Source organism: Eptesicus fuscus, chromosome 12, assembly GCF_027574615.1.
Source record: "Eptesicus fuscus isolate TK198812 chromosome 12, DD_ASM_mEF_20220401, whole genome shotgun sequence".
Lineage (NCBI taxonomy): Eukaryota > Metazoa > Chordata > Mammalia > Chiroptera > Vespertilionidae > Eptesicus > Eptesicus fuscus.
This window is the reverse complement of record NC_072484.1, coordinates 219089-242085: the sequence shown is the minus strand read 5'-3', so window position 1 is coordinate 242085 and position 22997 is coordinate 219089. Positions and strand designations below refer to the sequence as shown.

The following is a 22997-nucleotide window of genomic DNA, read 5'->3' as shown; positions in this document are numbered from 1 at the left end:
TAGTATGGACATTTTCATGATTCTACCAATCCATGAACACTGTATATTCTTCCATTTGTTTATATCTTCTCTTTTTTCAACGTCCTGTAGTTTTCCAAGTACTGGTCTTTTACCTCCTTGGTTAAGTTTTATTTCCAAGTATCTTAATTTTTTTGTTGCAATGGTAAATGGGATTGTTTGTTTAGTGTCTCTTTCTGAGAATTCATTATATTACCTAATAATAGACAAACATGTAAATTGACCATACCTCTGCTACGCCCACAGCAAATCAGAGTGAGTATGCAAATTAGAAGGCCAAAGATGGCGGCCACCCAGCTGTTCCAGGCGCAGAGGGGCAGGGCAGGGCAGGGCAGGACGCCTGCTATGAGAGGGAGAGTGGGGGGGCGAAGGGATATACAGGAGCAGAGTGCCTCAGCGAAGACAAGACTGCAGACTCAGGAGTCTGCAGCGAAGACGAAGAAGGCAGACTCTGGCCAGAGCGAAGTCCTGGGTCCCGGGTGCTGGAGAAAAACCGGTGCTGGAAGCCAAGGGAAGGAAGGCCTGTTGCAGGAATCTCTTCGTGCAACGGGCCTCTAGTTAATGTAATAACAAGCCATTGAATTTAATTCATTTATTAAATCTAGTAGTCTTTAGGGTAGTGATGGGCAACCTTTTGAGCTTGGTGTGTCAGACTTCGCCAAAAAACTGAGCATAACTCGGGTAGTGTGTCACTTTGAGAAAAAAAACATTATTTCGCAAATGTTTCATCCTCAGGAGCAGCAAATTTTTCATCCTCGGCATGCGGCCGCCTCAGTGGCTGCGTGTCATCAGAAATGGCTACGCGTGTCAGTGCTGACACGCGTGTCATAGGTTTGCCATCATTGCTTTAGGGTTTTCTATGTACAATATCATGTCACCTGTGAATAATGAGAGTTTTACTTTCTCCTTTCCAATTTGGATGCCTTTTACTTCTTCTTCTTGTCTGATCACTGTGGCTAGCACTTCTATTACTATGTTTAACAGGTGTGGTGAAAGTGGACATCCCTGTCTTGTTCCTGTTCTTAGGGGAATTGGTTTTAGTTTTTGCCCATTGAGTGTGATGTTGGCTGTACGTTTGTCATATATGGCCTTTATCATGTTGAGATATGCTTCCTCTATTCCCACTTTGCTGAGAGTTTTTATCAAAAATTGGTGTTGGAAAAAAAAAATTGGTGTTGGGTTTTTGCTAGTGCTTTTTCTGTGTGTATTGATATGATCATGTGATTTTTGGTTTATGTGATATGTCACATTTATTGACTTGTGAATATTGTACCAGCCTTGCATCCCTGGAATAAATCCCACTTGGTCACAGTGTATGACCTTTTTAATATATTACTGGATCCTATTTGCTAATATTTTGTTGAGGATTCTAGCATCTATGATCATCAGAGATACTGGCCTTTGTAGTGTCTTTATCTGGTTTTGGAATTAGGATAATGCTGGCCTCATAAAAAGAGTTTGGAAGTGTTCCTTCTTCTTGCATTTCCTGAAATAGTTTGAGGACTAGAGGTGTTAGTTCTTCTTTGAATGTTTGATAAAACTCCTGTGAAGCCATCTGGACCTGGGCTTTTGTTTGCTGGGAGTTTTTTTTTATTACTGCTCCTATTTCCTCAGTTGTTATTGGCCTATTCAGGTTTTCTGATTCTTCCTGATTCAGTTTTGGGAGGTTGTATTTTTCTACGAATTTGTCCATTTCATCCACATTGTCCACTTGTTGGCATGTAGTTGTTCATAGTATTTTCTTACAATCTTGTTTATCCTTTCAAAGAACTAGCTCTTGGTTTTATTGATTTTTTTTTTTTGGTATTTTTTTTTTTTTTTTTTTTTTTTTAGTCTCTGTCATTTATTTCTGCTCTAATATTTATTATTTATTATTTCCTTCCTCCTATTTATTCTGGGCTTTTCTTGTTCTCTTTCTAGTTCTTTTAAGTTGTAGGGTTAAATAGTTTATTGTTGATTTTTTTTTTTTTTTGAGGTAGGCCTATAGTGCTATGAACTTCCCTCTCAGGACTGCTTTGGCTGTGTCTCAGAGATTTTGGGTTGTTGTGTGTTCATTTTCATTTGTTTCCAGAAAGTGTTTGATTTCTTTGTTGATCTCGTTGGTAACCCATTCATTGCTTAATAACATGCTATTTAGCCTCCATGTGTTTGAATGTTTTTACTATAGTTGATTTGTAATTTCATTCCACTGTGATCTGAGAAGATGCTTGATATGATTTCAGTCTTCTTGAACTTGTAGAGACTTGTTTTGTGTCCTAATATGTGGTTTATCTTTGTGAATGACCCATGTGCACTTAACCCTTTGCACTCACTTGCTTTTTTCTCGATTCCTTTATTCTACTCGGGATTTAATTTTTTAAATACCCCAGATTTTACAAAGTGCGGCAGTAGAATAAAAAACTGGAGTTTCTTTTCATACAAACTTATGTATTTGGATTTTTTTATATTTCAAATTATTGATACATTCAAAGAGTATAAAAAGAGCTGCTATCTATGCTAACCGTGTCGAGTCACACTCGACATCCGAGTGCAAAAGGTTAAAGTCCTCTAGATGTGTTCAGATATATTTAGGTGCTCCTATATTGGGTGCATATATGTTTACCAGGTTTATATCCTCTTGTTGGATCTACCCCTTTAGTATTATGTAGTGACCTTTGTTGTGTCTTTAAGTGGCCTTCATTTTGAAGTCTATTTTGTCAGATATGAGTCTTGTTACACCAGCTCTTTTTTCATTTCAATTTGCATGGAAATTTTTTTCCCATCCCTTCTGTCTCATCCTGTGTGAGTCTTTTGTTCTGAGGTGGGTCTCTGGTAGACAGCATATAATTGGGCCATGTTTTTGTATCCATTCAGCTACCCTATGCCTTTTTTTTAAAAAAATATATTTTATTGATTTTTCACAGAGAGAAAGGGAGAGGGATAGAGAGCTAGAAACATCGATGAGAGAGAAACATCGACCAGCTGCCCCCTGCACGCCCCCCACCGGGGATGTGCCCGCAACCAATGTACATGCCCTCGACCGGAATCGAACCCGGGACCCTTCAGTCCGAAGACCGACGCTCTATCCACTGAGCCAAACCGGTTTCGGCAACCCTATGCCTTTTATTTGGAGTATTTAATCCATTTGTATTTAAGGTTATTATTGATAGGTACTTATTTATTACCATTTTAATTCTGTATGCCTAGGTTTCTCTCTCTCTTTCTTCTCATTACAGCAGTCCCTTTAGCATTTTTTGTAATGTTGATATGGTTGTGATAAACTACATTAGCCCCCCCCTTTTTTTTTTTTTGGTCTGGGAAGCTCTTTATTTCACCATCAATTTTGAAAGATAGCCTTGCTGGATGGATTTAGTAATCTTGGTCTCAGATTACCTGGAGTACTTCATGCCATTCCTTCTGGCCTGTAGAGTTTCTGATGAGAAATCAGGTGTCAGCCTTATGGGAGCTCGTTTGTAGGTAGCAGTTTTCTTTTCTCTTGCTGCTTTTAAGACTCTCTGTCTTTAATTTTTGGCATTTTAATTACAATGTGTCTGGGTGTGGGCCTGTTTGGGTTCTTCTTGCTTGGGACTCTGTGCCTCCTGAACTTGTGTGACTTTTTCCTTTACCAGGTTAGGAAGTTTTCTGCCATTATTTCTTCAAACACGTTCTCTATACCTTTCTCCCTTTCTGCCTCTTCTGGCACACCTGCTATTCTAATATTGTTATGTTTCATACTGTCCCACAGCTCCCGTAAGCTGTCCTCCTGTTGTTTTTCTTTTTGATTCTCTGATTGAGTGATTTTTTTCAACCCTGTCTTCTAATTCACTGATTTGATCCTCAGCTTCCCCTACTCTGCTGTGTATTCCTTCCAATGTGTTCTTTATTTGTGCTGTGTCATTCTTTATTTTTGTTTTCATAGTTCCTGTTTCTTTTGTCATGCTATTGAGCATCTTTACCATCATTATTCTGAACTCTGTTTCAAATAAATTTCTTATCTCCATTTCATTTATCTTTTCTGGAGAATTCTCTTGTTCTTTCATTTGGGGGTTGTTTCTTTGTCTCCTCATTTTGGGTACGTGTTTTGGGTTTGTGACTACATTTTAGGTAGATCTACACCTCTCAATCTCTAGTGCAGGACAATGTCAAACACTGACTAATTAGATCAGGCAAAGACTCATAGCCTCCAGAGACTGCCTCTGTTTGCAGACTGATTGGATTTAGCCTTGAATAGCCCTCAGGCAATTGTCCACATGTATGACAAGAATTTTTCCCAACAGGGCGGGGTGATTGCTTCTGCCAGGAGGCTAATTATTCTCAGTCTCCTAATGGCCCTCAGCAACTCCATACCTTGGGGCAAGGGGTTTTCCAATTGGGTGGGTCAGCTGTCTTCCCCCAGGCAAAACTGCCTAGATAGTAATTGTCTGCATGAGAAAGATGACTTCTGCAGAGTGAGGGAATGACTCAGCACAGGAAATCAGGATGTCTGCCTTCTGAGCTCTAATCCCAGAGCCTCCAACCCTGGCTTCTGCTTGCACAGCTCCAGCCCACTCGGCCCTCCCTCTGCTGGAGCACAAGGTGAGTGGCTGCATGAGAATTTTGTATGTTGGCCCTTTAAGAGGGGGTCTGAATTTCCAGCCCTCTCTCCCCGCCGATGGCATCCCCACTACTTTTCACAGCCAGATGTTCTGTGGGTACCCTTCTTAGTTCTGGTGCTCTCTGCTGGGGGCCCAGGTTGGGGATTAAGCCCCAGAGTTCTCAGTGGCAACCCCCACAGCTGAAGTATCGCTCCTGAACTTGCTGTCTATGGGTGCCCGGCCAGCCCTTTCATGCCTCCGCCCCTCCTACCAGTCTCCATGCGGTCTCCACTTTCCGTCCTCAGTTATCAGGGTTCTCTCCTGCGAGTCTTCCATTGATTATTCAGGAAATTTTATTCCAGTTTGGTCCTGGGAGCGTGTCTGTGCAGCAGCCACTCTGCCACCATTTTTAATCACTGGAGGATATTTTTTCCATTGATTTTTTTTTTTAGGTATGGAAGGGAGCGGGGAGGGAGAGAAACATCGATGTGAGAGAGATGCATTGACTGGTTGCCTTCCCCAGACCGAGGCTGGGGGTGGAACTGCAGCGCAGGTAAGTGCCCTTGACCGGGATCGAACCCCAGATCTTTTGGTCTTAGGGCTGGCGCTCTAACCGCCAGGACTCGACGGGAGTGATTTTATGCTTGTGCACAAGTACGGTAGTTAAGTGCACGTGGTTTGCATATTAAAGAAGCTTTGATTCCAACTTTCTGGAAGTCATTCATTAGAAAGCTGGCATGGATACCTGTGGAAAGTCGTATTCAGTAAGTGGTTGGCTTTTCAGAACTTCATTAGGAAAAGTTGAAACAAGTAGAAAGAACAGTGCGGCAAACACGCCCACCCCCGCGGAGCGCCAGCACTGGTCCCAGTGTGCACATTCGCCTCTCCACACCTGCAGGCGGTCTTTGCTGGGTCACTCAGGGTCAGTTCACCCTCAGCATGGAGCAGTCTGTCTCCCACACCGATCAGCACCTTTGTCCCACTCAGCATGAACCCGATTCTGTCACCTGATCTGGGCCATGTCCGTATTCCCTCCCAAACCAGCATACAGTCAAACCAGTTCCCATGTCACGTCTCCCACGTTTTCCCCTGCCTTTGCCTTTGCACCTTTCGTGACATCGGCTTTCTGAAGAGGTCAGTCGATTGTAGAAGCGCCTGTCCTTTAGCTTGTCCTGCTCTCTGTTCCTGTGGAGTGGACGCTGGAGCCGAGGCCTGACTGACAGGTGCAGCATTTCTGGCCAGAACACCTGGCAGGTGCCCCTCTGTGTTGCTTTGTGTCAGGGGCCGTGGTGACTGACTTTCCAGCTCCTGGAGAAGGGTTCTCTCTTCCACACACATCGTCTGTCATAGTCCATTCAGATTCCTGCCTACAGATACCTTTCTCTTACCTGGTAGAGGGAAGTGTGAATCTCAGTGTTAGGAAGTTTTATTTTATTTTAAGAAATATATCTTTATTGATTTCAGAAAGGAAGGAAAAGGGAGAGAGAGAGAGAGAAACATCAGTGATGAGAGAGAATCATTGATCAGCTGCCTCTTGCATGCCTTCCACTGGGGATCAATCCTGCAACTTGGGCATGTGCTCTGACCAGGAATCGAACCGTGACCTGGTTTATAGGTTGATGCTCAACCACCGAGCCACTCCAGCTGGGCAGCCGCTTGGTTCCTGTCAAGTCCTGTTTGCTGAGCTTGGTTCACACTCTGTTACAGTGCCTGTTATTCTATGTGCAAATATAACCTCTGACTTCTTCCCGGTGTCTAGACCAGTCTCAGCTCCCAGGAGCCCAGGAACTCTGCCCCCCCTGAAACCTGGTTGGAGCCGGGAAGCTGGGAGGGCTTACCGTTCGTTTACCTCAGGAGGAGGGTGGAGGGGCAGCTGGTATTCATAGGATGGCCCTGCCTTTGCTATTTTGTAGAATTTTAAAGCAGCAAACATACTTGTGTTCAAATGCAAGTATTTACGTCGGAGTAAGACAACTTGTTTTTACTTCGGTGAATTTCTGCATGTTTTCATTTGGTAGATACTTGAGTTATACTTGGTGGCCTAATTGGGAAGTGTAATAAAGTGACTTTGTTTCAGAGGCCCAGCATTTCTAATGCATGCGCACATTTTACTTCCTAGGGAGCAAAGGGAGAAAGAAGAAATTGAAAAGTACCGAATGGAACGTCCCAAAATCCAACAGCAGTTCTCAGACCTCAAAGTAAGAGCGGGAGGGCGCCCAGGCTGCCCGCGGAGCAGCCGGTCGGGGTGGAGCTGCTGAGGCGCTCCTGGCTGTGGCCCTCCTTTCCCTGGGGCTGGAAGAGGGCGCTGCTTTAGTCTTAGTTCTCTGTCTGTGTGCCCAGAGGCTGCCCCTGCTGAAGAGGCGGGACCGATGTGGGTGTGTTCTTTGTCAGGTTACCTCTTTGTACATTTCTAAGCTGTCTCCTCTGGGCTTTGACAGAACAGTTTGCATTGAGTGAAGTGGAGCAGATCAGCAAGTTGACTTTTCTAAATGAGTAGACAACCATTTCTGCATCAGGTCCTTTCTAAGTATGATGATCGGGAGGGTGGGGCCAGGGAGAGGATAGTTTTCCTGGAGCAATGTGGAATTCTGCCGGGGAATTAATGTTTTGGGGGGCCGGATGTTTTCAGAGGAAGTTGGCAGAAGTCACAGAGGAAGAGTGGCTGAGCATCCCTGAGGTTGGCGACGCCAGGAACAAACGCCAGCGGAACCCACGCTACGAGAAACTGACCCCTGTTCCCGACAGCTTCTTCGCCAAACATTTGCAGACTGGAGAGAACCACACCTCCGTAGACCCCCGGCAGACTGTGAGCGAGCTGCTAGGAGGGGCGGGCCTCGTCGACGCGGTCACAGGCAGACCGTGTGGTGGGGCACGGGGCGTGGCGGGCCGGGTGCACTGCCGCCAAGTCCTGAGGGACTCCGCGTCTTACCCTTCTCTCTCCAGCAATTTGGAGGTCTTAACACACCCTATCCCGGTGGGCTGAACACTCCATACCCAGGTGGAATGACGCCTGGATTGATGACACCTGGCACAGGGGAGCTGGACATGAGGAAGATTGGCCAAGCAAGGAACACGCTGATGGACATGAGGCTGAGCCAGGTGAGAGTTCGTGTCCTCTAACATTTTCTGCAGGTAATATTTTAAAATTTTTGTTTCCTGATTATAAAACTAATACATTCTTGTGAAAAGCTCATTTTTTGAAGTGCTTTGTCACAAGATGAGCAGACCTGCGGTGCCGTGCCGCCCGTCCCATTACTGAGGGGCGGGGTTCTCCATTCCGCTGTGGCGCTCCACCTGCGGGGAGCCCTGGCATGCGGACTCTCAGTGCAGGTGCTTTCTCCCTGCACCCTCGATAAGCATAGCCCTTAGGAGGCTGGTACTCCGTTCAGTGCTCTGGAAGGAAGACCCAGGCGAAGTGGGAAGCCCGTCCTAATTAGGACATGCACAGCAGAAACCAGGAAGGAAGATACTTTCAAGTTCGATTGTATATAAGTAGAAAACTTGTGCACAGTAGAAAGCACTCTAAAGTCAAGAGCACCGACAAATTGGGGGAAGACTCGTGCGCATGACAATGGATGGCAGAGCAATGTATGTGATTCTGATTTGTGTTGGAGAGATGTGCGCACACACAGACATGTCTGCATCCTCCCCCACCCCCACCCTCCCGAGATGCCAGGGAATCGGGGGGGGGGGGTGCACTGGTAAATGCTTTAAAGCCGTGGTCGGCAAACTGTGGCTTGTGAGCCACATGTGGCTCTGTGGCCCCTTGAGTGTGGTTCTTCCACAAAATACCACGGCCTGGGCGAGTCTATTTTGAAGAAGTGGCGTTAGAAGAAGTTTAAGCTTAACAAATTTGGCTCTCAAAAGAAATGTCAATCGTACTGTTGATATTTGGCTCTGTGGACTCATGAGCTTGCCGACCACTGGTTTAAAGGAACAATTTCCTGCAGGTAGACACAGTGCAAGTGGTGCAGTGAGCTCGCCAGTCACTGCCCTTGGATGCAGTGGAAGCACTTACACTTTAATGGATCTTTTACTGCACTTCTTCTTGAACTTCTTTTAGATTTTAAAAAGTTATCTTTATGGTTGAAAGTTGTACTTGTTGAACTTTTGATGGTGAGCAGAGATTTTATAAAGACGGTTTGCTTCCACTTTTTGACTGTTGTGGCTAGTGCTGTTGTGAGCCTTGGTGCACAAATAGCTACTTGAGTCCCTGCTTTCAGTTCTTGTGGGTATAAATGTAGAAGTGGAGTTGCTGGATCTATGGTGGTTCTGTATCTAGTTTTCTGAGGAGCCCCATACTGTCGCCCCCAGCGGCTGCACCATTTAGACGCCCACTGCAAAGAGGGTTTGGTTTCTCCACATCCTTAGCAGCATTTATTATGACTTTTTAAAATATGTTTTTATTGATTTTAGAGAGAGAAAGGAAGGGAGAGGGAGAGAGAAACATAGATGTGAGAGAGAATTGTTGATTGGCTGCCTCCTATATGTGCCTCTACCGGAATCAAGCCACCATCCTGGCATGTGCCTTGGCCTGGGATCGAACTGTGGTATTGTGGTGCACAGGAGGATGCTCAGCCAGCTGAGCCACATTGGCCAGGGCTGTTTTCATTCATTCATTCATTCATTCATTCATTCATTTATTATATTTTTATTAATTTCACAGAGTGAGGGAGAGAAACATCAGTGATACAAGAGAAAATCATTGATCGCTGCCTCCTGCACACCCCACGTTGGGGATTGAGTCCGAAACCTGGGCATGTGCCCTGACCAGGAATTGAACCTTGACCTCCTGGTTCATGGGTTGATACTCAACCACTGAGCCACACCAGCCAGGCTGTGTTTCTGTTCTTTCAGTACTGTGTTGGCTATCCTCAGTTAGATTTTATGGCCCTCCCGCCATATAAACTTTAGAATCAGTTTGTCAGTACCCACAAAATAACATGCTGGGATTCTGATTGGATTGTGTTGAATCTGCAGATCAAGTTGGGACGAACTGGCATCCTGACAATATTATTAATTCTTCCTGTCCGTGAACATGGAATATCTCTCTCCATTGACCAAGTTTTTTGGTTCCGTTCATCAGAGTTTTGTAGTTTCCTCACAGAAGTCTTGTATGTGTTTGTTAGATTATATACACATTAGTGTTTCACGTCCTGTGTGCTGTTATAAGAATGGGATAGGGGCCCTAACCGATTTGGCTCAGTGGATAGAGCGTCAACCTGTAGACTCAAGGGTCCCAGGTTCGATTCCAGTCAAGGGCATGTACCTTGTTTGCAGGCACATACCCAGTAGGGAGTGTGCAGGAGGCAGCTGATCAATGTTTCTCTCTCATCCATGTTTCTCTCTTCCTCTCTGCAAAAAAAAGAAAAAAGAACGGGATAGGGTTTTTAAGTTCAGATCCCATGTGTTGGTTGAAGGCACTTGGGAAAGCAATTGGCTTCTGCACATGAGCCTTGCGCCCTGCCACCTTGCTGTAATTGTTTATTCGGTGTTTTTGTCTGTTTGTTTTAATATATTTTATTGATTTCAGAGAGGAAGGGGGAGGGAGAGAGATAGAAACATCAATGATGAGCCGAAACCGGTTTGGCTCAGTGGATAGAGCGTCGGCCTGCGGACTGAAAGGTCCCAGGTTCGATTCTGGTCAAGGGCATGTACCTTGGTTGCGGGCACATCTGTGCAGGAGGCAGCTGATCAATGTTTCTCTCACATCAATGTTTCTGACTATCTCTCTCCCTTCCTCTCTGTAAAAAAATCAATAAAATATATTTAAAAAAAGAGAGAAAAGAAACATCAATGATGGGAGAGAACCATTGATCGGCTGCCTCCTGCACACCCCCTACTGGGGATGAGCCCGCAACCCATGCATGTGCCCTTGACCGGAATCAAACCCGGGACCCTTCAGTCCACAGGCCGACTTTACCCACTGAGCCACACCAGCTGGGCTGGGTTGTGTTTTGATGGCTCTTTTGAACTTTCTGCATAAACACAGTCAAGTCCTATGAGCAGGGAGAGTGTGTTCCTTCCCCCCAGCCTGCGCCCCTTTGTCCTTTGGTGGTCTTGCTGCCTTAGCCAGGACCCTTTGCCCATTTTTTACTTGGGTTTTGTTGTTTTTTATCAGTTTTAACAGTCAGAGCTAGAGAGAAGGGTAGGATAATAAAATTGTGTGTGCAGCCGAAACCGGTTTGGCTCAGTGGATAGAGCGTCGGCCTGCGGACTCAAGGGTCCCGGGTTCGATTCCGGTCAAGGGCATGTACCTTGGTTTCGGGCACATCCCCAGTAGGGGGTGTGCAAGAGGCAGCTGATCGATGTTTCTCTCACCGATGTTTCTAACTCTCTATCCCTCTCTCTTCCTCGCTGTAAAAAATCAATAAAATATATAAAAATATATATTAAAAAAAATAAAATAAAATTGTGTGTGCAGATTTAAATATAATTAGTTGAAATAATCAGTTTTTTAATTTTCTGATTCTTGGGTTTCACTCATTCTTAGACCTTTCTTTTTTTTTAATCCTCACAGGATATATTTTTCCATTGCTTTTGGAAGGGAGGGGGTGGAGAGAGAGAAACATTGATGTAGAGAGAGGCACATCTATTGGTTGCCTCCGACATGCTTTCCAACCGGGGGTGGGTAGTGAACCCGCAACCCAGGTACGGCCTTGATCTGAATTGAACACTTCGACCACTGAGTCACACAGGCCAGGGCTCGGCTTTGAATTTTATGGCTTTTAAAAATATATATTTTATTGATTTTTTACAGAGAGGAAGGGAGAGGGATAGAGAGTTAGAAACATCGATGAGAGAGAAACATCCATCAGTTGCCTCCTGCACACCCCCCACTGGGGATGCGCCCGCAACCAACGCACATGCACCTGACTGGAATCGAACCTGGGACTCTTGAGTCCGCAAGCCGACACTCTATCCACTGAGCCAAAGTGGCCAGGGCATGGTTTTATTTTTTAATATAAATCTGTGTTCTGTATAGATGAAATTGGTTTATCATCATCACAAGCTGTTGTTTACGTGAAAGTGTTTCCTGCTTCTAAAGTTTTCATACCCACTGGCAGGCAGGGTGGGAGGGGCTCCAGGGCCCCTCTGATCAGAGTGGCCTGGCCTGTTTTGCAGGTGTCTGACTCTGTGAGTGGGCAGACGGTAGTCGACCCCAAAGGCTACCTGACAGATTTAAATTCCATGATCCCGACCCATGGAGGGGACATCAAGTGAGTGCTCTGAGGAACGGGGGGGTCGGAGCGGGACTCAGGCTGCCTAGAATGTTTGGATTTTCTTTGAAAAATATGCAGTCAAATAGGATGTGGGTGTTCTCAGAAGTATGAGGTGGCGTTGTTTGATTTTCCATTAAATCCATCGCATCCCTTCATTGGACACGTGTGCTCCGTGCCTGTCTGCATGGCTGCTGAGCAGGCTGGGGTGCCGCCAGGGTGAGCTGGGCCTCCCCCGGCTTCAGCGCTCAGAGGAGTGCCTGTCTGTGCTGGTGCCCTCCCTGGGCTCGGGACACCTCGGCGCATGGCGGCCTGACCTGTGCCTCCTCGCCCTTGTAGTGACATCAAAAAGGCACGACTGCTCCTCAAGTCTGTCCGGGAGACAAACCCTCACCACCCGCCAGCCTGGATCGCATCCGCCCGCCTGGAAGAAGTCACCGGGAAGCTGCAAGTCGCTCGAAACCTTATCATGAAGGGGACGGAGATGTGCCCCAAGGTGAGGCGTGTGTGCGGCCAGGAGGGACCTCACCAGCAGGATAACCTTAGCTGGGAAGAGCGAGGTTGGTCAGCGCTCCCACCCACCTCACCTGAAAATGCTAAAGATAAATGCTGATCTCAGGAGGAGATGCCGCCCTTATGAAGGTGGAGAGGTTAAATAAGCTTTAACAAGGCAAGTGAGGCCCTCTAAGCCGGCGGTCGCCAGCCGGCGGTCTGCGGAGCCCTGGGGGTCCGTGAGGTCGGAAGGCTGGCGCCCGCTGCTCTAGGTGACTGCGCTATTGGGCAGCCTGGGTGCCTCTGACCTGAGAGGCCTGTGCATGCTCACCTGGGCTCGCTCCTCTGCTGTGCTCCTCACGGCTGTGGCCCTTCCCCCACGCCAGCGGGTGTGCCACAGCCACGGTCCCAAGCCTTGGCGGTACGAGAGGTCTGTGGTACAGCTGTGTTTGAGGCCAAGCACAGGGGGCTGGCCGGCGTGGCTCAGTGGTTGAGTGTAGATCCCCACACCAAGAGGTGGCTGGTTCAGTTTCCGATCGGCACACGTATGGGTGGGCTTGATCCCCAGTGGGGGTGCAGGAGACATTCAATCCATGTTGATGTTTTTCTCATTAATGTCTGTTTCTCCCGCTCCCTTCCTCTTTCTCTAAAAATCAATTAAAACGTATTTTTTTAAAAAGCCCTGGTGGATGGGTGTGGTCCCAGGAGCCAGCCGCGTGTCCTGAGGCTGTGCGGCTCCAGGGGCTGCCGCTCCGTGGGGCTCCGGCTTGCACGGACACATGCCGTTCTTCCTGTTTGCCCCCAGAGTGAAGATGTCTGGCTGGAAGCAGCCAGGTTGCAGCCCGGGGACACCGCCAAGGCCGTGGTGGCCCAAGCTGTCCGCCACCTCCCACAGTCTGTTAGGATTTACATTCGAGCAGCCGAGCTGGAGACAGACATTCGTGCCAAGAAGCGGGTTCTTCGGAAAGGTGAGCCTGCCGGGGCCGCCAGGAGCGGGGTCCTGCTGTCTCCGTGCCCTGGGAGAGCAGCTTTCCGTCCGTGGGTTTGCTCAGGTGTTGCTGGGAGTGGGTAACGAGGGGGTGGCATCTTCAGGCCTTTTTCTGGCGGGGTTGCCTCTGCCCTTTCCTCTGCGGAGGAGTGTCCGCCTGGCTGAGATGCTCTGGCATAAACCCCACTCCTGCCTCTTCTTGCGGTGCCACCTGCCGTCGCTGTGGCCCAGGTATGGTGGCCGGTGCTGGTTCAGAACCTGCTTCTGGGGGCTGGCTCAGTGGGGTGATGGTGTGAGGGCGAGCTGCGCCAGCATCACGCAGGCCCCATGGGCAGCAGTCACCTCCCAAGGGTCAGGAGCTGATGTCCGGCAGGGAGCGGCACCAGAGCTCTGCGTAGTCCGGTGAGACTCCTGCGCGGCACGGGTGGCCGCGCCTCGCTTTGCCTGGTGCTGTGGACGAGGCAGCGGGGCTGTCCGGCGGGTCCCCTTGAACAGCTTGTTGCCAGGGAATCTGCCAAGATGCAGCTTTGGAGGGTGCTGTGGTTTTCATCCCGAGGGACTGATACACGGGATCTCCCTTCGCCGCCACATGGGCCTCTGCTGATGTTTGTCCCGGAGCAGGTGCTAGTCGGCCGGGAGGGAGCCTGAGTTCAGCGCAGGCGCAGAAGGTGCATTTGTGGCAGCGGGGGCAGTTTTCAGTGGGTGGGTCCAGCTCTTGTGTTTAAGATGTGTTTGAGTCACGTGTTAGAGGTGTGTGATGTCAGGCCTGCCGGTGTCATCACGTAGTTTCTGACTCTACCATCTGTTCGATAGAGGCCAGGTGGCATCCACCTTGTGTGTGGCTCTGCCTGCAGGTGTGTATCACGTGCTCAGTGTTTTTCTCTCACCCCTGCTTTCTTTTTTTAAATATATTTTTACTGATTTCAGAGAGGGAGAGAGAAATAGAAACATCAGTAATGAGAGAGAATCATTGGTTGGCTGCCTCCTGCACGCCCCCTGCTGGGGAGTGAGCCTGCAACCCGGGCCTGTGCCTTTGACCGGAATCGAACCTGGGACCCTTCAGTCCGCAGGCTGATGCTCAGTTCACTGTGCCAAACCAGCCAGGGCTCACCTCTGATTTCTTGATTGCAGCATTGCTATCCATTAAATTCTCAGAGCCAGACTCTTCAAAACGGAGCCAGGAGCAGAAAGTTAGTACCTTCTTTGGTAGAAATCAGCTTCTACCTTTTTTCAGCCAGAAAACAAGCTCTCTAATGACAAACACATTGGACTGGGCAGTTAGCATTATTTACTCAGGAAAGCTCTGCTGGCCCGGCCCGCACCGCGTGATGAACGGCCGGCCCCCCGGATCACCTGGGTTGGTGTCCAGTTGGTTGCTATGTGGGGGGGCTGGGCATGGAGGAGGCTCTGCCCGGGAGGCTGGGACGCCGGCCATCCTGGACCGGGGGGCACAGGCCTCCAGGCTCCTTTTGGTCAGGGGAGCAACTGTGCTCCGGCGGAAGGGATGGGGGAACCCCAGCTGGCCTGCCCCTGCTCCCTGGTTATGGTCCTGGTCCCTGCCCCTCCGTAGAGGGTTTCCCGAAGCAGCTCCTGTTCCCAGGTGCCTGAGCAAGCCACTGCTGCCTCCCTGTGCACTTGGCAGCCACCACGGGAAAGGTCGGATGTTTGAAAACGGAGATGCCGCCATTGGTGACTTAGGGCGCTGTGCAGCCCTCAGCCCGTGGTCTGTGCACGGCTGTGGTCACAGTCGGTGCAGCTGACGTCCCGGGGCCTGCTGGGGGAGCTTCAGCTTCCTCTGCTGGTTTGAGACTTGAGGCTGAGTGACCGTGGGCGTAGTGCTTGACCTGAGTCACAGTGTCCGCCTCTGTAAGGGTACACGTGGGTCGGGAGCCTTATGCCTGGGGTTGGGCCATGGGCTGCTCTGTGAATCAGGGCACTCACATACAGCGTTCTTTACCCGAGAGCATGGACTCTGGCCCGTAAGGCCTGGCAGCCTGCGGCAGCCCTCATCGTCTGGTCACTGAGCACAGGGACAACCCCTGTGTGTCCCCCCGCTCCCTCCCAAAGGGCTGTAGGCTGCCGTCACATCGGCCTCTGTGAGGTCCCGGCTTGTCCCGGCTTCTCACAGGCATTTCTTGTTCAGACTGCTCTTTTCTTGCCTGGCCTGTCCCTTATACGCTGCCAGCCACAGCGTCTCGAAGCGGCCTTGGCACAGCCTGGCAGAGCCTGTGTAAACCAGTCCCTGGTCTCAGGGAGCTTAGCCGGCCTCCGGGCGCACACCAGCCCGGCACCCACGTCCCAGGGCCGTTGGTTTTCCTTTCTCGTGATCTCTGCGCTCTCCTCGCTTCCTCACTCACCACCTGCCGCTGGACCTTCCTGTGTGGTGCCTGCCTTCGGGTGCCTCTGTGTTGCTTTGTTTTCTAACATTGATTTTCAAGTGTGTATGGGGGTGGAGGGGATGCACCACCCTCAGCTGTCTGCTGTGCCCCAGGCCTTGGAGCACCCCTAGAAAGGGCAGGCCTGCTGTCCCAGCTGTCCCTAGGGCCAGGCCTCCTGACCCTACATCACTTCCCCTTTTCTGTGATCTTTCCCAGCCCTGGAGCACGTACCCAATTCTGTTCGCTTATGGAAGGCGGCGGTCGAGCTGGAAGAGCCTGAAGATGCTAGAATCATGCTCAGCCGAGCCGTGGAGTGCTGCCCCACTAGCGTGGAGGTGAGTCTTCTAGCCATCATCACTACCACTGAGGCGTGAGCCCAGGCCCAGGATCTGAAAGTGGCATCAGCTGGGCATTGAGCTCACCCAGGTGCAGTAAGAAGCCATAGGAAGCCGCCTGGCAGCTGCAGGCAGAGCGGGCCGCCTGGCTGTGGTCAGCCTGATGGCCCTGGGGGCTCTTTGTGGGGCCCTCCTTCAGGCCTGGGGCCGCGCAGAATTTGCAGATGGGACCTGAGGGGAGAGAGTGGGAGAAGTTATTGACACATCTTTCTGCCAACCCAGCATGAAGTCGGCTTCTTGCCTCTGAGCTAGTTGGATTTCTCCAGTTTTAAACATTCAGGTTCACAGCAGTCTGTGCAGTGCTTTTAGTCTTGGTTTCATGATATCCAGTATGTATTTCATTATCCTGAGGGGTATTGCAAAATTTTCCAAACAAAATCAATCTTAATTCATTATATAAAAATAAACAGAGCTTGTCCACATGCTTGGTGTTGAAATGCTGCCGAGTCACCAGCTGGGGTGTGAGAGCCCAGGAGGCTGAGCACCATGTGACCATTTAGCTTGTGGAGCAGCCTCTGTCCTGCTCACCTCCGCTCCACACACACGACATGCGTTTCTTTTCCTGTTGACGAGACCGTTACTAAGTAAATCAGCAGCATAACTGAGCAGCTTTCAGACGTGAAAATGCTGCTGTCACGTTCATGGGCCCTTCTCTGGTGGTCCTTGAGAGCTCAGGCCTGGGAAGCTCCATGGGGCCACTGAGGCAGGCTCGCCACCTGCCCCTTGGGTCTCATGTCTGGCTTTCCACACAGCTGTGGCTCGCTCTGGCAAGGTTGGAGACCTACGAAAATGCCCGCAAGGTCTTGAACAAGGCCCGTGAGAATATCCCCACAGACCGGCACATCTGGGTCACGGCTGCCAAGCTGGAGGAAGCCAACGGGAACACGCAGATGGTGGAAAAGATCATCGACCGGGCCATCACCTCTCTGCGGGCCAACGGCGTGGAGATCAACCGCGAGCAGTGGATCCAGGTGGGACTGCAGCCGCGCTCAGGGTCCGTGGCATCTCTCCTAGAACAGGGCTGTTGATGGTGCCTAGAGTCCCATGCTGGCACGTGGGGCTTTACTTGATCGCACTGAAGCTTTTTGTAGCGGCAAACCCAAGTACACATTGAGGTTGGATGCTCTGAAGCCCTTTTAGCATGTGGACATATGTCGCTCATGTCACTTTGTGACTAGAAATAACACACCTAGAAGGGGTGACAGCCTGGCCAGTGTTGTTCAGTGGTTGAGCGTCAACCCATGAACCAGGAGGGCACTTGCCTGTGTTAGGGCTCCATTCCCAGTAGGGGGCTTGCAAGAGGCAGCCAATCAATGATTCTCTCTCATCATTGATGTTTATCTCTCTCTCCCCCTCCCTTCCTCTCTGAAATCAATCAAAACATTTAAAAAAAACAAAAGTGGTGACAGACAGCCCTGGCCGATACTGCTCAGTGGTTTGTGTGTTGGGCCCCATGCAGTGAAGGGTCTCAGGTTTGATTCCCAGTCAAGGGCACACACCTGGGTTGCAAGTTCAGTGTGGGAGGCAACCAGTTGTCTTCCTTCCTTCCTTCCTTCCTTCCTTCCTTCCTTCCTTCCTTCCTTCCTTCCTTCCTTCCTTCCTTTCTTCCTTTCTTCTTTCTTTCTCTTTCTCTTTCTCTCTCCCCCCATCCACTCTCTCTAAAAATCAATGGAAAAAATATCCTTGGGTGAGGATTAACAAAAAAAATAAAAGGTGTTAGCTGTGTGCTGGCTGTGTTTCACGGCCGCTGTTCTGATACGTATGAAATGGCACTTGGGATAGCGTAGTGAGCATTTAAAAATAAGTGGCTTTGGCCCTGGCCGGTGTGGCTTGGTTGGTTGGTTGGTTGGTTGGGCATCGTCCTGTGCACCGAAGGGTTGCCAGTTCCATTCCTAGTCAGGGCATATCCCCGGTAGGGGGCGTGCAGGAGGCAGCCAACCGATCTTTCTCTCTCTCGCCCCTTCTCCCTCTCTCTCTCTAAAAATCAATTAAAAAAATACATTTTTATTGATTTTAGAGAGGAAGAGAGAGGGATAGAGAGAGAGAAACATCAACAATGAAAGAACCATTGATTGGCTGCCGCCTGCATGCCCCTTACTGGGGGGTTGAGCCCGCAACCCAGGCATGTGCGGCATCAAACCTGGGCCCTTCAGTTCGCAGGCCGATGCTCTATCCACAGCCACACCGGGTAGGGCTCTACAAATCTATTTAAAAAGTGGCTTTGAATTGCTTTTCATATATTTAAAAGTCATTTGCGTTTTCTTTCTTAGAGAACGGTGTTGTATGTCTCTTGTGTTATTGGTCCTTTTCCATTTGATGTGCAAGAGACACCAGTGATAGGTCTGTGTCTCCTGCTGTCTCCGCTCCGCTGCCCGAAAGCCCAGTGCTCCCCTGCCCCGTGAGTGCTCCGTGCTGGTCCCTCCCTCGGGTTTCTACCTTGCCGACTCTGCGCGAGGCTCATCTGCGCCCCGACAGGTCTCTCTGTTCCAGACTAACAGACACAATGTGTGAACTTGTCTGTCCTCCTGGCTCTTTGGAAGCTTCTTTAGCGTAGGAGCATTCTTGCCACTGAGTTGCCGTGCACAGTAGGTGCTTATGTAATGTTTGTGGAGTGGTGGGTGCAGCTTCATTCGGGCGTTAGCCATTTGTTGAGCATTCATCTGCTGGGTGCAGGGATGGGTGCACCAGTGAGCCAGACAGGCAGGCAGGACTGTGGAGCCCACACGCCTGCCGTCCGCGGTACCAGAGCGCTCGGTCCCGCTGTCCGGCAGCAGAGCACCCCGCGGGGCCTCTGCGCGCTGCTGTGGACTCAGTTTTGTGTCCCTCCCTCTCAGGATGCCGAGGAGTGTGACAAGGCGGGCAGTGTGGCCACCTGTCAGGCGGTCATGCGAGCTGTGATTGGCATTGGGATCGAGGAGGAGGACCGGAAGCACACCTGGATGGAAGACGCCGACAGTGTGAGTCTGGTCCTCGGGCCCGGGGTCTCTTTGCTTGGGTTTGAGACTCCCTGACCTGCTGGTGTGTAGCCATCACTGCCGTCGTGAGGGACAGCGCTCTCACCCAGGGCGCGTGAAGAGCTGCTTTTCTAGCGCGCCCTCGCCTGCAGAGCTCCGGGAGGACGGGCCCCAGGCTCACGCGCTTCCTTAGCTGTTGACCGCTGGCGTCTGGCCGGTCCCCGCGCCTGGTTTCTGTTACAGATGGCACTCGGAAGACATTTTGCACACAAAGCTTTTGCCTACTTTGAGATTATTTCCTTAGAACAGTTGTCCAGGAAGACATAGGGTCACAGTCAGTAAACACAGTTAAAGTATTTTATCCCTTGCATGCAGCCCTTTTTTAGCTTTTTTATTTTGAAATTAGCCTTATCTAAAAGTAGCAAAACTCAGCGAAGAATTCTTATGCCTTTCACCCAGAATCCCCAGACTTAGTACCGTTTTACCACATCTGTTTTCTCATTCTCCACAGGCACACACATGCCCTCGTTTTTCTCTGAACCTTCGAGAGTACGTTGTAGGTGGCCTGGCCCTTTGCATCTCAAGACCTGTGTGTGCTCTTAAAGGAGGGCGCTCGTGAGCTCGCTGACACTCGTGTGCGAGCTCAGCATAGCTCTCGGTGGGTGGGGTGTTGGTGCAGGGCTGTCAGTCAGCTGCAGGCTCTCGGGTGTCGGCAGTGGGCTCAGCGGCGTTCTGTTGCATAGCTGCCAGGTCCCTTCCTGGGTCTCCATGGCCTGAGGAGGGCTCTGCTCTGTCTCTGGTTGCCACGAGTCTGGTGTAGCTGAGGCGTACAGGCCAGTGGTTGTGTGGGGCCCCTGGATTCGGCCTGCACCGTGTCTCATGGGCGGGTTGAGGTTCTGCATCTTGGTGGGACTGCGTCTTCCCGGCGGGTTGTGCTGGGGGACGTCTGCACCCATTCAACTCTGACCAGCTCAGGTGGCGCTCGCCAGGCTCGCCAATGGAAGGGTACTGGTTTTCCCCTTTTATTAATCAGTATTTTGTGGGGAGACACTTTGAGACTCCCCACATCTTGTTTCTCGCCAAACTTTGACCTGCGGGTCCATTAAGTTTGGCCTGTGTCTGTTATTGCCGTGGTATTTGCCAAATGGAGGTTTTTTAAATGTTGTTTCTTCTGATTGATTAGAGTTTATTAGTAGGAATTCTACAGTAAAGAACAGCCTCCTTCTCTCCCTCATTCATGTGGCATCCACTCCTTTACATCAGGAGAGACTGAGGGTCCCACTCCGTTCTCTGGGAGTCTGTCCACCACGGCCATCGTCCCAAGTCCTATGTAAACTGTGGCCTCCGCCCCTCCCCTGAAGGTGGTGTTGGCAGTGCCCCGGCTACCAAGCCGGCCTGCAGACGGCCTGTGCACACTGACCACACACTTGGGTCGCGAGACACAGGCCAACTGCGACATCTTGTTACAACCTTTTAATATGTAACACGACATACAAAAGTCTGAAGAATCCTTATATGATAAAAGCCTAATATGCTAAGTGTCCAATCATTTGTTTAACCAGTCGCTATGATGCGCATTGACCACCAGGGGGCAGACGCTTCGACCAGTTGGTTAGCTTGCTGCTGGGGTCCAGCCGATCGGGACTGGGCGAGACGGGCTGGACACACCCTAGAGCCCTCCCGCGGTCCCTCCCCAGTCCCGATAGTGCACCGGTGGGGTCCCTCGCCTGGCCTGCGCCCTCTTGCAGTCCGGGACCCAGGGATCCCACCGGCGCACCGGGCCACACAGCCTCTGTCGGGAGAAAACCTCCAAACGCCCAGGAGACCCCAGACCCTGGTTGCCGAGCCTGTTGATTCCGAGTGCAGTTGGACACTGCCTGTTGGCTTTCCTTACTGTCGGCCCCGTGGAGGTGTGGTGGGCGCCGCCCTGCAGACAGCAGCAGCGGGGGTGGAGGGGGGTGGCACCCGCAGCCTGAGCTGGTGCCGGTGTCCTCGTTTCCACCTCCTTCGCAAGCGCTGGAGTGCACACAGCTGTCCTCAGAGTGTGCTCCTGAGCGAGCGGAGGTGGGGGTGCCTGGAGTGTGGAGCGTTTTCCTGGGGCTCGCACACCGACAGGCCTGGCCGAGCTGTCATGTGAGCCTATGGGACTTGGGGCGACGGCCGTGGTGGACGGAGGCCCGAAAGCCTTTGTGACTGGCCTCCAGGACCTTGGTCAAAAGTGATGGTAAGGGTGCAGGCCAGTGTGCCCGGGTCTGATTCTCACTTCACCAGGTGCTTGCTCCTGGTCAGGACACGCCCATGGCAGGGCCTCCTTGGCGCCTGTGGTGTTGGCTCGGCGGAGGCCGTAGCACGGAGGAGGGACCCAGTCTGAAGCGGCTGAAGGAAGCAGCCTGGGGTGGCTCGGGCCTCCTTGTTCGAAGATGCGCAGGGGTGAGGCTGCTTGTCCAGTTCCAGCTCACGTCCTCCTGGCAAAGCTTTGTTCCTGACACTTCCTAGTGGATTTTCATCTCCAGACACAGCCTGTTCTTGACATGAGAGGACTTTAGTATCTGCGGTGTGTGTGTGACACAGTTAAAACACACACTGCACTTTTTCAAAAGGACCTCACGTGCACGGATGTGTCACCCTGTGCCCGCCCGCTCCCCTGCAGCGTGGTGGGTGTTCCTCGCACCAGCTCCCGTGGTCTGTCTGGGCTGCAGGCCGCCCCGTCACAGCCCCACGTGCTCCCACGTCTGTGCTCCCACCCCAGCCTCCTGGGGTTTCCCTCCCGTGCGGTGTGGTTCCTAACGGAGGCGCCATTGGGGAGGGCGCCTCACCTCCTGCTCCGCGGCCAGTGCGGAGCCGCCCATCCTTACACCTGTCTCTGCCCTAGTGTGTGGCCCACAATGCCCTGGAGTGCGCACGAGCCATCTATGCCTACGCTCTGCAGGTGTTCCCCAGCAAGAAGAGTGTGTGGCTGCGAGCCGCCTACTTTGAGAAGAACCATGGCACCAGGTACGTGGGGGACTGGCTGCCCTGCGTGCAGCTGCACCTCCAGCTCTAGGCGAGGCGGTGCTCCCCACGGAGGGGCGAGTGCCTGGCCTGGAACTTGGCAGCTGGAGCTGTCCCTGCGGCTCCTCTGGCGACAGGGCTATCACTGGTGTCGTCGTGGCGCTGAGGCGCAGAGGGGCCTCTGCCAAAGCAGAGCACCTGCAGCCGAGCCTGGGGGCTCCTGGTGCTGGAGCTCGGCCCGGAGTCCGGGTCTTGCCAGCTCTGGCTCCGTCAGTGTGGGCGGGGCGGCATCTGGGCCCAGGCAGGCATGGTTTTCATTTACATTTGCTGGCTTTGGGTTGGAGTTGGGTTTTGTGCTCTGAGGAGGTCCTTGACAATTTTCTCTCATTGTGCTCTGTAATTGAAAAAACCTTCAGACCTGCCTGGGTGCCACAGTCGCTGATTAGATTAGGGTTACAATTCTGGTGGTGCATCGGCTCACGTCACTGTGCGCCCTCTGCCCAGGTGTCTGCTGCCGTCCCGGTGCTGGGGGGGTGGCCTTGCTGATCACCAGGGCTGCCGCTGGGAGCATGGAGACCTCTTTCCTGTCTCTGGTGCCTTGTCCCCTCCTCATCCCTGCCAGCTGGTTTGTGTTGTGGAGTTCACTCCTTTGGGGACCTTTTGAGCTCACCCTGTACAGGTTCGCCTCGGATGTCTTCTGCCTAGTAGAGCCTGCCCTCCCAGCTGTGGCCCGGGGGCACTGCTGCTGTTGGTCCTGGGCTTAGAGCAGCCCCTCCTGCCATCTGGCACCTGTGCCATCTGCCGACTCAGGAGGGTGAGGGAGGCGGGTGCTGGGGGCCTGGGGTCTCGGTCCCGGGTTGTGTGCTGTCCGGCTTCCTGCACAGGGTCTCGCTGCTGAGGTCTGAAGAGGCCACCTGAGCCAGGTGGTATGAACGAGGGGCGGTGGGCTTTACACCTGGTACCCGGGCTGGCGGTCTTCTTGCTCAATAGTGACCTAAAATCACTTTC

The 22997-nt window shown here is 51.3% G+C and overlaps 1 protein-coding gene across 1 annotated transcript in view; it reads left to right on the top strand.

The window, feature by feature from the left end:
• Nucleotides 1-22997, top strand: part of PRPF6 (pre-mRNA processing factor 6) — a 37605-nt gene that overhangs the window by 7656 nt on the left and 6952 nt on the right. Inside the window, exons 4-13 of the mRNA XM_008157149.3 lie at nucleotides 6691-6769; nucleotides 7201-7377; nucleotides 7515-7670; nucleotides 11697-11791; nucleotides 12131-12287; nucleotides 13089-13251; nucleotides 15866-15984; nucleotides 16797-17015; nucleotides 18879-19001; nucleotides 21871-21992. Coding sequence (XP_008155371.1) covers nucleotides 6691-6769; nucleotides 7201-7377; nucleotides 7515-7670; nucleotides 11697-11791; nucleotides 12131-12287; nucleotides 13089-13251; nucleotides 15866-15984; nucleotides 16797-17015; nucleotides 18879-19001; nucleotides 21871-21992 — 1410 coding nt within the window. The remainder of the gene's footprint in view (nucleotides 1-6690; nucleotides 6770-7200; nucleotides 7378-7514; nucleotides 7671-11696; nucleotides 11792-12130; nucleotides 12288-13088; nucleotides 13252-15865; nucleotides 15985-16796; nucleotides 17016-18878; nucleotides 19002-21870; nucleotides 21993-22997) is intronic.